The 13514-nt window shown below is 42.4% G+C and overlaps 1 protein-coding gene across 2 annotated transcripts in view; it reads right to left on the reverse strand.

Annotated features, from left to right (window-relative positions):
* Window positions 1-430: 430 nt before the first annotated feature.
* The window catches only part of fer1l6 (fer-1 like family member 6), a 49976-nt gene continuing 36892 nt past the window's right edge, over window positions 431-13514 (reverse strand). For both annotated transcript variants that reach the window (XM_060930166.1, XM_060930165.1), the window contains exons 30-42: window positions 13432-13508; window positions 13181-13309; window positions 12898-13029; window positions 12453-12580; window positions 12177-12347; window positions 11943-12097; window positions 11709-11851; window positions 8325-8413; window positions 8146-8244; window positions 7764-8005; window positions 6744-6901; window positions 5370-5470; window positions 431-5203 (exon numbers count right to left, since the gene is read on the reverse strand). In XM_060930166.1, the coding sequence (XP_060786149.1) occupies window positions 5023-5203; window positions 5370-5470; window positions 6744-6901; window positions 7764-8005; window positions 8146-8244; window positions 8325-8413; window positions 11709-11851; window positions 11943-12097; window positions 12177-12347; window positions 12453-12580; window positions 12898-13029; window positions 13181-13309; window positions 13432-13508 (1805 nt within the window). In that variant the 3' untranslated portion in view covers window positions 431-5022. The remainder of the gene's footprint in view (window positions 5204-5369; window positions 5471-6743; window positions 6902-7763; window positions 8006-8145; window positions 8245-8324; window positions 8414-11708; window positions 11852-11942; window positions 12098-12176; window positions 12348-12452; window positions 12581-12897; window positions 13030-13180; window positions 13310-13431; window positions 13509-13514) is intronic.

Below are 13514 nucleotides of genomic sequence, written 5' to 3' on the forward strand. Positions count from 1 at the left end.
GGTACACCCTGGACAAGTCGCCAGGTCATCACAGGGCTGACACATAGACACAGACAACCATTCACACTCACATTCACACCTACGCTCAATTTAGTGTCACCAGTTAACCTAACCTGCATGTCTTTGGACTGTGGGGGAAACCGGAGCACCCGGAGGAAACCCACGCGGACACGGGGAGAACAGGAGCAAATAATGAAATTATTATAGTATTTATTTATGATAATGGTATGTGTATAATACTATAATATTTTATATATAAAACAGGATGTTACACAGTGGTGTGAAGATATGATTGATTATCTTTGAGGGGTGAACATTCACGAGTGAGTGAAAATATTTTCAACACGATGTCATAATTCTATAACTTCACGCCACTGTGTAATGTTCTTTACAGTACGTTATATGGACACATCCACAAAAAACATGCAAGTTAATCAATATAATTTTTATTGTGAACCCGTTCGCCATTTTGACAATGCACCTCAAGTCAGATGGAAAACACTGGGTGTGACGTCGTCAGAGTGAAAAATCGGAAAATATGTCACTCAGATTTACAAGGTATTTCATATGAAAAATACAAGTTTTTCAACACAAGAAGATAACTTCATATCTTTGCACCACAGTATGATTTTATTTTTGTTACATGGCAGGGCTCGACATTAACATTTTAAGCCACTTGTCCAGTCGGACAAGCAGCCAGTTTTTCACTAGTCCTGACCATGACGATTTTATTACGATGTATTCACTAGTTCACTGAAAGGAAAGTGGTTAAATTTTATCAAAAAGCAGGTATAGTTATGACAATCGTGCTTTAATGATTTATAATTTTTCAATAAAAATCAATCCTTTAACTGTAACAATAAACAAAAACCATCCCCCATTATGGTGCGTGTTGTTCTAACCCATTACCTGATCTGCAGTTTTAAGAGTTAAACTCACCCAAATTCAAAGCTTCTGGAGGAAATAAAGTTAAATCTTGATGAATCCAGTAAAACTTTACGGAGAATAAATTTAAAGAAATGAAACCAAAAGAAAACAACTTGGACATGATAAGGGTGACAGAATCACATTGTGAATGAAAAACCATGAGTGAGTTCGGCACCATCGTAAAATTCCCCTGAAATATTTTATGACATTTGTGATGGAACCGTACAAAAGAAAACTACAATAAAAAGTCTGAATGAAATGATTCACCACAGATATTTATTTTATTGAGGCATTTGATCACCATTTCTCTGATTTTGATGAAATCAAAGTCTAATAATCTATAATTAGATATTACGGCATGGTTATTTATTTATTTTCTACACACGCACCTGCTGTACTCGGCTTCCCCGGAATTTCCTAAACAATAACATGGCGGATCACTGAGGTGACTGAACTAGTTTTGTTGGAACTTTATTGATATAACTCTTAAATAATTATTATAAAAATGGTGATTTTCAACAAACATTCAACTTGTCCCGTCGGGCAGGCAGATGTGGATTTGACTTGTCCAGACCAAACATTTGTTTGTCCTGGACAGTCGGACTACCGTTAATGTCGAACCCTGTGTAGACACATTCCTAAACAAAAAGTACCCAAATTTATCAAAACAATTCATTGATTTCCTCATGTGTCATGGTTGCTGTTCTTGATGTCCTGAATGTAGTTCGAATGAAAAATACGGGTGGTCTATTTCCCAATAAAACACTCGTGTTCATATAATATTCATATATATACATAATTACATACACACACGTACAGTTGTGTTCAAAATAATAGCAGTGTGTTTAAAAACGTGAGTAAAGCTCAAAATCCTTATAATAGTTTTTATTTCCATGCATTGGGAACACTGCACATTATATTCTACATCAAAACATGAAGAAAAATGTATGAATATTTTAATTACTTTACAGAAAATGAAGAAAAATGAACATTGGGCTGTTCAAAAAAAATAGCAGTGTCTGCATTTTTCATTACAAACTCCAAATATTTACTGCATAAACTGAAAAAATCTTAAGGATTTAGTATTCCTGTGAATCACTAAACTAATATTTAGTTGTATAACCACGGTTTCTGAGAACTTCTGGCACCTGTGAACAGGTATTCCAGCCCAGGATGATTTGACAACATTCCACAATTCCTCTGCATTTCTTGGTTTTGCCTCAGAAACAGCATTTTTGATGTCACCCCACAAGTTTTCTATCGGATTAAGGTCCGGGGATTGGGCTGGCCACTCCATAACTTTCATTTTGTTGGTCTTGAACCCTGATGCTGCTCGCTTACTGGTGTGTTTGGGGTCGTTGTCTTGTTGAAACACCCATTTCAAGGGCATTTCCTCTTCAGCATAAGGCAACATGACCTCTTCAAGTATTTAGATATATGCAAACTGATCCATGATCCCTGGTATGCGATAAATGGGCCCAACATCATAGTAAGAGAAACATTCCCATATCATGATGCTTGCACCACCATGCTTCACTGTCTTCAGAGTGTACTGTGGCTTGAATTCAGTGTTTGGGGGTCGTCTGAAAAACCGTCTGCGGCTCTTGGACCCAAAAAGAACAATTTTACTTTCATCAGTCCACAAAATGTTTTTCCATTTCTCTTTAGGCCAGTCGATGTGTTCTTTGGCAAATTGTATCCTCTTCAGCACGTCTTTTTTTTTTAACAGTGGAACTTTGCAGGGGCTTCTTGCCGATAGATTAGCTTCACACAGGCATCTTCTAATTGTCACAGTACTCACAGGTAACTTCAGACCGTCTTTGATCACCCTGGAGCTGATCATTGGCTGAGTCTTTGCCATTCTGGCTATTCTTCGATCCATTTGAATGGTAGTCTTCTGTTTTCTTCCACGTCTCTCTGGCTTTGCTGTCCATTTTAAAGCACTGGAGATCATTTTAGCTGAGCAGCCTATCATTTTCTGCACTTCTTTACAGTATACGTTTTACCTCTCCAATCAACGTTTTAATCAAAGCATGCTGTTCTTCTGAACAATGTCTGGAACGACCCATGTTTCTCAGGTTTTCAGAGAGAAATGGATGTACAACATGTGCTGGCTTCATCCTTAAATTAGGGCCACCTGATTGACATCTGTTTTTTCACAGAATGAATGATCTCACTAATTAAACTCCACACTGCTATTATTTTGAACACGTCCCTTTCACTTAATTATTCGATTACACAGACTCAGGAGTATGCATATCATGAATGTTGGGTCTGTTGGTTTTCTATGACTCTACTACACCTACTGGTAAATTATTTGCCATGTAGTAATATAATTTCCATCAAAAACAGTGACTGATCTGGTTAGTCGTGTTGGACTGCTATTATTTTGAACACAAGTGTATGTACAAAGATCAGCCATAACATTAAAACCAGCTGCCTATTAGTGTGTAGGTCCTCATCCTGCTGCTAAAACAGCTCTGGCCTGTCGAGGCACAGGCTTTACAAGGCCTCTGAAGGTGTGCTGTTGTATCTGGCACCAAGAGGTTAGCAGCAGATCCTTTAAGTCCTGCAAGTTGTCAGGTGGGGCCTCCATGGATCAGACTTGTTTGTCCAGCACATCCCACAGATGCTCGATTGAATTGAGGTCTGGGAAATTTGAAGGCCAAGCCAACACTGAACTCTGTCATGTTCCTGAACAATTTCTGCAGTGTAGCAGGACGCATTATGTTGATGAAAGAGGCCACTGCCATGAAGGAATACCGTTGCCATGAATGGGTGTACTTGGTCTGCAGCAATGTTTAGGTAGGTGGCATGTGTCAAAGTAATGTCCACATGAATGCCAGGACCCAAAGTAAGCAATGCATACGCAGCCAGCTATCTACATGATGTAAAAGAAAATCAGATCAGGCCACTTTCATCCATTCATCTGGTTCAGTTCTGATGCTCACATGCCCATTGTAGGAACGTTCAGTGTTGGACAGGGGTCAGCATGGGCACTCTGACCAATCTGCACTTATGCAGCCCCATATGCAGCAAGCTGAGATGCACTGTGTGTTCCGACATGTCTCTCTCATAGCAAGCATTAACTTTTTCAGCAGTTTGTGCTATGGTAGCTCTTCTGTGGGATCGGACCAGACAGACTAGCCTTCACTCCTCACGTGCATCAATGAGCCATGGGCTCCCATGACCCTGTTGTTGGTTTACCAGGATTGTTGTCCTTCCTTAGAACACTTTGGTAGGTTCTAACCACTGCATACCGGGAACACGCCACAAGACCTGCCATTTTGGACATGCTCAGACCCAGTTGTTTAGCCATCACAATTTAGCCCTTGTCAAAGTCACTCAGATCCTTAATCTTGCCCATTTTTCCTGCTTCTAACACATCAACCTCGAGAACCGACTGTTCACTTGCTGCTTGAAATATTCTACCCCTTCACAGGTGCCAGTGTAATGAGATAATCAATGTTATTCACTTCACCATCAGTGGTTTTAATGTTATGGTTGATTGGTGAGGTAAGGGATGCATCTTACTGAGATGTAGCTTATATAATTGAAAGCATTTCAGTTGCTTCACTTCTTAACTATCGCTTGTTGATACTTAAGTAATTGACGAACACCACACCTGATTTTCCAGTTAACGTTTTTAGTGAAAACATTTAGAGCCATAAAAACAGTGTCGGAAAGTGAGCTTATACACTGCCATTAGCAAAATTTTATTGCTATTGCATAACTATACAAGAATAAATGTAATAGAAATCATATAATAAAAACACAGCATGTTAAAATTTAGTTACTTTTTGCTAGTCCATCTATTTTAATGGTGACATCAACTCTAACTTTAGATTCTGACTAAATATGGATCTCTGAAATTACACAGTTAATGGAAATTGTCATTTGCTATCTACTCATTGTAGTCACCTTGTATTAATAAAGGCTAATAATAATAATAATAATAATAATAATAATAATAAAAGTTCAGATTTTTTTTCTAGTTTTGTAAGTAGGAGAGATTATCAGTATAAATACTCGTCCCAAACAGTGCCATCAAGAATTCTGTTCAATTCCAAATGCTTCATTACCAATAGCGATCGATTATCCACTGACGATCCTGTTACTGATCGCCCCTGGCAGTGTGTAGAACAGCAAGACCAGAAACAGTGTCAGGATCAGCAGGACCAGGGCAGCTATGATGTACTTCTTATAGTTCTTCCAGATCAGATGGAAGAAACACTTAAAGGGGTTCACAAACCAAGAGAAGGTTGTGTCTGGTCGACTAGAAAGAGAGAACAAAATATTGATATAATACTTGACTGTAAAGCCGAACACTGATTCAAGTCAAGTAAAAGGATTAACTGTACTGTTAGCGGTATTGTCTTTATCTTATTTGTAAGCCAATTATCTGGTTTGGTAGAAGTACATGAGTTTTACTTTAATCTTACTTGGGTTTTTCTAGTGGTTCTGGCTCTTTGCGTGCTCGACCTACAGGGTTCTTCTCTGCTTCTTCAGCTGTTACCAAGTGGAATTCAGCTTCCAGTTTTCCCTACAGCAAACCAGTTAAATATTCATTCCAGTAATGTACAGAGATAGCCACGCATTGCATCTCATCTCATTATCTCTAGACGCTTTATCCTTCTACAGGGTCGCAGGCAAGCTGGAGCCTATCCCAGCTGACTACGGGTGAAAGGCAGGGTACACCCTGGACAAGTCGCCAGGTCATCACAGGGCTGACACACAGACACAAACAACCATTCACACTCACATTCACACCTACGCTCAATTTAGAGTCACCAGTTAACCTAACCTGCATGTCTTTGGACGGTGGGGGAAACCGGAGCACCCGGAGGAAACCCACGCGGACACGGGGAGAACATGCAAACTCCGCACAGAAAGGCCGTCGCCAGCCACGGGGCTCGAACCCGGACCTTCTTGCTGTGAGGCGACAGCACTAACCACTACACCACCGTGCCGCCCGCATTGCATGTTATCTCATCTTATCTCTCATCTCATCATCTCTAGCCGCTTTATCCTGTTCTACAGGGTCGCAGGCAAGCTGGAGCCTATCCCAGCTGACTACGGGCGAAAGGCGGGGTACACCCTGGACAAGTCGCCAGGTCATCACAGGGCTGACATATAGACACAGACAACCATTCACACCTACGGTCAATTTAGAGTCACCAGTTAATCTAACCTGCATGTCTTTGGACTGTGGGGGAAACCGGAGGAAACCCACGTGGACACGGGGAGAACATGCAAACTCCGCACAGAAAGGCCCTCGCCGGCCACGGGGCTCGAACCCGGACCTTCTTGCTGTGAGGCGACAGCACTAACCACTACACCACCGTGCCGCCCGCATTGCATGTTATCTCATCTTATCTCTCATCTCATTATCTCTAGCCGCTTTATCCTGTTCTACAGGGTCGCAGGCAAGCTGGAGCCTATCCCAGCTGACTACGGGCGAAAGGCGGGGTACACCCTGGACAAGTCGCCAGGTCATCACAGGGCTGACACATAGACACAGACAACCATTCACACTCACATTCACACCTACAGTCAATTTAGAGTCACCAGTTAACCTAACCTGCATGTCTTTGGACTGTGGGGGAAACCGGAGCACCCGGAGGAAATCCACGTGGACACGGGGAGAACATGCAAACTCCGCACAGAAAGGCCCTCGCCAGCCACGGGGCTCGAACCCGGACCTTCTTGCTGTGAGGCGACAGCGCTAACCACTACACCACCGTGCTGCCCCATATATTTTTCAGTTTAACTAATTTTTCAGTTAATCTGAACAGAATAAAAGATGGCTAACATACTGTAAGTTCTTCAGCCTTCACAAAAGGCCACCAGCCTTTGGCACGTTTCTGCTGGAAGATGGACATATAGTCACTGGGGTTATTTAGCATTTCCATCTTACAGCTTTTTGCTGTTTTGGCACCATGAGGAAACTTATGCAGGTTCAACTCTACGGAGCCTAAAAGAATTAAACAGAGACACGACATCATAGAAAACTTATGAAACTGGAAAAAAACTTATATTCTTCGTATAATAACAGAAGTCTGCTAAACATTTCCGATGGCATGTACAGTTGAGTGCAAAAGTTTGCATAACCTTTGGACAAAATAAAGTTTATTTGTATAGCGCTTTTAACAATTATCATTGTCGCAAAGCAGCTTTACATAAAATTAAAGGCTTTAAACATGAGCTAATTTTATCCCTGATTTATCCCCAATGAGCAAGCCTGTGGCGACAGTGGCAAGGAAAAACTCCCTCAGACAACATGAGGAAGAAACCTTGAAAGGAACCAGACTCAAAAGGGAACCCATCCTCATCTGGGTGATAACAGATAGTGTGATTATAAATAACTTGCTTCTATAACTGTGTCCTATAGAGTCACAAAGTATAACTGTGTAACCAGGAAATTCATTATAGTTTTAACATGAAGTCTGTTTGGTTGAAGTTATAAACTGTTCATGACAACTGCAGTCCTAGAGTTAGCAAGTCAACTGTCGTCCTCAGACATAAATGTATTACTGTAAGTATCCAGAGCCGTCTTCGAAGTGCGACTTTCTACTGTCTGTACGAGGCCGTCCTCCCCATAAAGAGCGCAAGGATATTCAAGTTTGCATCTCCCTTTCTGAATGTGATACAAATATTCCCTAATAACTTGTCTTCCAACCATACAACTGCCTACAACCTGTTTTTAATCCTCAAAACAACTTTTAGATCCTCATAGTTGTGAGGTTTGTTGCAGAAATATATGAGGGTACAAACATTTGCACTTAACTGTAGCTAATCCGAACATGCAGATTTCTCTGTGTAGTATATGATCTTACCAAGGAAGTCATCAGAAGACAATCTCTCAAAGTCCCACACCTGTAGCAGTAAGACTGCAGGCAGCTTCTGCTCTGTCTTGTCTAGAGAAAAGATGTTCTCACGTTTGCTGACCACCACCAGTTTTTCAGCTGGAAGGTAGTGGAAGGGGAACACAAAGCGCCAGTTGAAGTTGCCCTCACCAGTTAGAGAGTTGTAATGCACATCTGTTTCCTGGGCATCATCTTCAAGGCCCTTCAGCCATCTGAGGATTCATAGTGGGAAGATTGAAATCTCACAACTGGTAAGCGACCATATTCATGCAGATGTTTACTGCTTCAAGTGTGTGGTACAGTAACCCCTTTACCAGTCCTTTCACTGGTTAAACACACAGCAGACATTTACCCTTTAACATAGATGTCACTCGACTGTTGGCCCGTTATGAAATTGCTGTCTTCCAAAATGACATCATCTGTGTTCCAGATTATGATCCTCAATTCATATCTTTGTAAATAAGAAATATTGTACATCAATAACTGCACAACACAAAGATGGTTAATCTCTAATGAGCTATGCATTGTTACCCTTTGGGTTTGCGGGGTGAAATGTCCACAGGAGGTCCAGGATGAGGCATGTCCATAGGAAAGATATCTACCCACATCTGCAACTGGCCCTAAAGAATACACATGAATATAGGATAATCCATCTGAATTTTTTACCTCACCTGGGATGGAGTCCACCGGGGGCGAGGTATTGTTTTCGGTGGGGTTTCTTTTTTTTTTTTTGTTAAAAACATTATGGGAAAACATTATGGCTGGACCAATCTTCATGAAACTTTCAGGATAGATGGGTATAGGTCTCAAAAAGAACCTCCAACATTTTTGAGGGTCATCCAGCCGAGGTCACCAAAAAGGTCAAAATCATTTTTTTGCAATATCTTCCTTCATATTCATCATATTTACTTCAAAACAAATCCAAAATGTTCATCTTTCAATTCTGCTCCCATTGATATGCTACATGATGGGGTATCTCTCATAGTTTTCTTAGCGGTAGGGGGTCAAATATCAGGGGTCAAGGTCACGGGTTTTCAGAGGCTCATAACTGGGAAACAGTTCAAGATAGAGAGATACTTAATCTTATTGACATACAGGAAGTCATATACGGGTTTTCATTTGGCACCATGACCTTTGACCTTGAGTGACCTTGAAAGGTCATACGCAGGATCATGGATTTTCAGAGGCTCATAACTGTGAAACGGTTCAAGATAGACAGATATTTAATATTATTGACATATAGAAAGTCATATATAGGCTCTCATTTGGCACCATGACCTTTGACCATGAGTGACCTTGAAAGGTCAAACTCAAGGTCATGGGTTTTCAAAGGCTCATAACTTTAAAATGGTTAATGATAGACAGATGTTTACCATTATCAACATATAAGAAGTCCCATATGGGCTTTCAGTTGCCACCATGACATTTGACCTTGAATGATACTGAAATGTCAAACTCAAGGTCATGGATTTTCATAGGACTATAACCTGACAGCTGATGATTGAGAAATATTACCATTATCAACATATAGGGAGTGCTATATGGGCTTTCATTTAGCAGCATGAATGTTGACCTTGAGTGACCTTGAAATGTCAAACTGAAGGTCACAGATTAACCTTGCAAGGTGAATAGGCCAGACTGCTGGGTGAGGTTTGTTTTGCCTGGCAACACTTGTTAGCTCTGAATTCTTTACCAGGTTCAAACTTACAAAAATGACTTTGACACAAACCTGAACATTTTTCACCACTCAAGCCAGTCATTATATGGCTTTGTACCTCAGTTAAAGACGGATTTTATCATCACAGAGCTATCCAGACCCTCTAACCCCATCCTGCTACCCCAAGTTTGAGACCTGATGGTTAGCCCAATGTCTAACAGAAAAACAGCTTTACTCTAAAGACAGTACTGATTTCATTCGGTCACTTCAGATTCTGATAACCCTTTACCATTCTTAAACAGCCTTAAACTGACCACCAAATAAACATTAGGGTTAAATCTCAAAGTATTCAAAGGTGGAAGGAATACTTTGAGGATCTCCTCAATCCCACCATCATGTCTTCCATTGAGGAGACTGAGGCTGATGACTCAGAGGCGGACTCGTCCATTACCCAAGCCGAAGTCACTGAGGTAGTTTGCAAGCTCCTCGGTGGCAAGGCACTGGGGGTGGATGAGATCCACCCTGAGTATCTCAAGTCTCTGGATGTTGTGGGGCTGTCTTGGTTGACATACCTCTGCAACATTGCGTGGCAGTCGGGGACAGTGCCTCTGGAGTGGCAGACTGGGGTGGCGGTCCCTCTTTTTAAGAAAGGGGACCGGAGAGTGTGCTCCAATTATAGGGGAATCACATTTCTCAGGAAGGTTTACTCCAGGGTACTGGAGAGGAGAATTCGACCAATAGTTGAACCTCGGATCCAGGAGGAACAATGTGGTTTTTGTCCTGGTCGCGGAACACTGGACCAGCTCTATACCCTTCATAGGGTGCTTGAGGGTTCATGGGAGTTTGCCCAACCAGTCCACATGTGCTTTGTGGATCTGGAGAAGGCATTCGACCGTGTCCCCCGTGGTATTCTGTGGGGGGTGCTTCGGGAGTATGGGGTTCGGGGCTCTTTGCTAAGGGCTGTCCGGTCCCTGTACGAATGGAGCAGGAGTCTGGTTCGCATTGCCGGCAGTAAGTCAGACCTGTTCCCAGTGCATGTTGGACTCCGGCAGGGCTGCCCTTTGTCAACGGTTCTGTTCATAATTTTTATGGACAGAATTTCTAGGCGCAGCCAGGGGCCGGAAGGAATCCTGTTTGGGAACCACAAGATTTCATCTCTGCTTTTTGCGGATGATGTTGTCCTGTTGGTTTCTTCAAACCAGGACCTTCAGCATGCACTGGGACGGTTTGCAGTCGAGTGTGAAGTGGCTGGGATGAGAATCAGCACCTCCAAGTCCAAGGCCATGGTTCTCAACCGGAAAAGGGTGGCTTGCCCTCTCCAGGTTGGTGGAGAAGTCCTGCCTCAAGTGGAGGAGTTTAAGTATCTCGGGATCTTGTTCACGAGTGAGGGAAGGATGGAGTGTGAGATCGACAGGCGGATCGGTGCAGTCTCCGCAGTGATGCGGTCGCTTTACCGGTACGTCGTGGTGAAGAAGGAGCTGAGCCAAAAAGCGAAGCTCTCAATTTACCGGTCGATCTGCGTTCCGACTCTCACCTATGGTCATGAGCTTTGGGTAATGACCGAAAGAACAAGATCACGGATACAAGCGGCCGAAATGAGTTTCCTTCGCAGGGTGGCTGGGCGCTCCCTTAGAGATAGGGTGAGAAGCACAGTCACTCGGGAGGAGCTCGGAGTAGAGCCGCTGCTCCTCCACATCGAGAGGAATCAGCTGAGGTGGCTCGGGCATCTCTTTCAGATGCCTCCTGGACGCCTCCCTGGGGAGGTGTTCCAGGCATGTCCCCCCGGGAGAAGGCCCCAGGGAAGACCCAGGACACGCTGGAGGGACTATGTCTCTCGGTTGGCCTGGGAACACCTCAGTGTTCTTCCCGAGGAGCTGACTGAGGTGTCTGGGGAAAGGGAAGTTTGGGCTTCCATGCTTAGACTGCTGCCTCCGCGACCCGGCCCTGGATAAAGCGGAAGAAGACGAGACGGGTTAAATCTCCAATGGAACTGTATGCACTTTGCAAGCTAACTGATTTACACACTACTCTGTGTTATAGCTGCTCATAGCTCAGGATGATGGTTTTACCAAACGTTCTACCCCAAGGTCTTCACCAATAAATAAACAAACCTGCAGGAAATTATGTTTGGTTTATAAAATCATAATCAGGTATTTGTTAAGACCCTGGGGAGAGTCTCACCAGACAAACACTAAGGTAGCTCACTGCCGGGGTGGGGTGGGAACACACTAGCAGAGCTGTACAAGGTTACCAATTACCTGGTCCATGCCAGGCTTGTCCTTTAGGTAGAGGGTGCGGGTCTCGATGTGCTCTGGCACCAGTTTGCAACCCACACCTGGCATTTCTTCCCACCTGTGCAGCACCTTCAGTGCCAAATGTTCGTATGACTCAAATACCTGATCTGAAATGGAAAATCAATCTCTCAGCATGACACTCAACCACGGGGAACATTATCTTCAGAAATGTATTCAGTTTCTGTGATTTATAATCACCTTCATCAACAAAGACTGTTTTTCCAGTGTAAACCTTGTCTCCAATGGTGATTCTACCAGGAGTGAAGTGAGGGCTGTCAAGTCTGTTTTCTTTGCATAGTTTAATCAGCAAATCAGTCGGTTTGATGGCATCTCTCCAGGCATTGTAACCCTCACTAGCAGTTATATAAGAAAAATGAGATTAGGTATAAGGATAAACCATAGAGCAACTTTAAGGTTCATGTTGATACTCACATTGCGTATTCGGTTGGGAGGCCACAGGTCGCTCGGTATCTGCTATAAAATCGGTTCTCCAAATCTATATCTGTCTCTCCGATCAAATCATCTCCACCAATAACATCATAGTCATAGATGAGAATCCTCAGTAAGGATTCCTTGGGGAAAGATGCTTGAATTTCAAAAGATCTGAGAAACACAAATGATTTTACAAGTTTTTCTAAATCAAAACGTACACTATCATCCAGCGTACAACATCCTTACATTTTTTGATTCATTGTCTAAAATTCTTACCTGCCAAAGACTGGGTTGAGTTGTTTTGGGATGTAGTTGTCTCTGTCCTTGATTTCAGTTTTTCCTAGTTTCAGCACAATGTAAGGGTCTGCCTTTCCATCAGGGTCAGCCGGATGGAGGTTTGAGGCCTAATTAGGAATTTAAAGCAGCATGTTGCACATAAATCTCATTTAAACTGTGATGATATACTGCATGTCCTATTTCAGATATTTGTAAGGAACATCAGAGCTGAATGAATTTCAACAGCCAAATTAATCCGCAAAAACAGTATATTACATGCAGTGATTATTAAAGAATGCAGTAACACCATATGCACTGTATGTGAAAGGAAAAGTCCAAATGGTGTCTTATACTGAAAATTGGACATACTAAAATACATAAGCTTGCTTTGCAGATGAATAGTACAGCAGATTAGTGTCTCTGAAAGAATTAGATGAAAACTTACTGCAACAACGTACACACGGATCAGGACATTTACAGCGGTGTTAGGGGGAATACCCTGGCTTATTTTATACTCTTCGGAGTCCAAACACCCTTCCTGATCACCATCAGGCAGCTTATACAGACAAAACCCAGCCTGGGGAATGATGTTGAACACACATTTCATGTAGTCCTTATATAATCAGACTATTAAAAAAAATCTCTTGTGGTAACAGTGAGGTAGTATAATATTTATACATTTATAAAGCAATTCTATACACAGGAACACTTTTGCAATATTAACTCACCTTGAGCTTCCCAACAAACCTCTCAGCACCAGAGCTCTCTTCTTCATTTGCCTTACCACGAAACAGATCAAATGTTTTGACCCAGTCATCAAAAGGGCCAAATTCTGCCTCCAGCTCTTTGTCATATATCTACAAGGAGTAAAAGTAAGAGAAAAAGGAGAAGAGTACTTTATATCAGGTCATCTAAAAACTACACAGTAGGACTGGCAGTAGACATCAAATTCAACAATCAGATCAGACGCTGGAGTTACCGTTAAGGTCGCAATTTTGACCTGCTCGGTCACACTCTTGATGTTCACCTCCTTTTTCTTCTCCTTCATTCCCTTAGCTTCAA

Source organism: Neoarius graeffei, chromosome 9, assembly GCF_027579695.1.
Source record: "Neoarius graeffei isolate fNeoGra1 chromosome 9, fNeoGra1.pri, whole genome shotgun sequence".
NCBI lineage: Eukaryota > Metazoa > Chordata > Actinopteri > Siluriformes > Ariidae > Neoarius > Neoarius graeffei.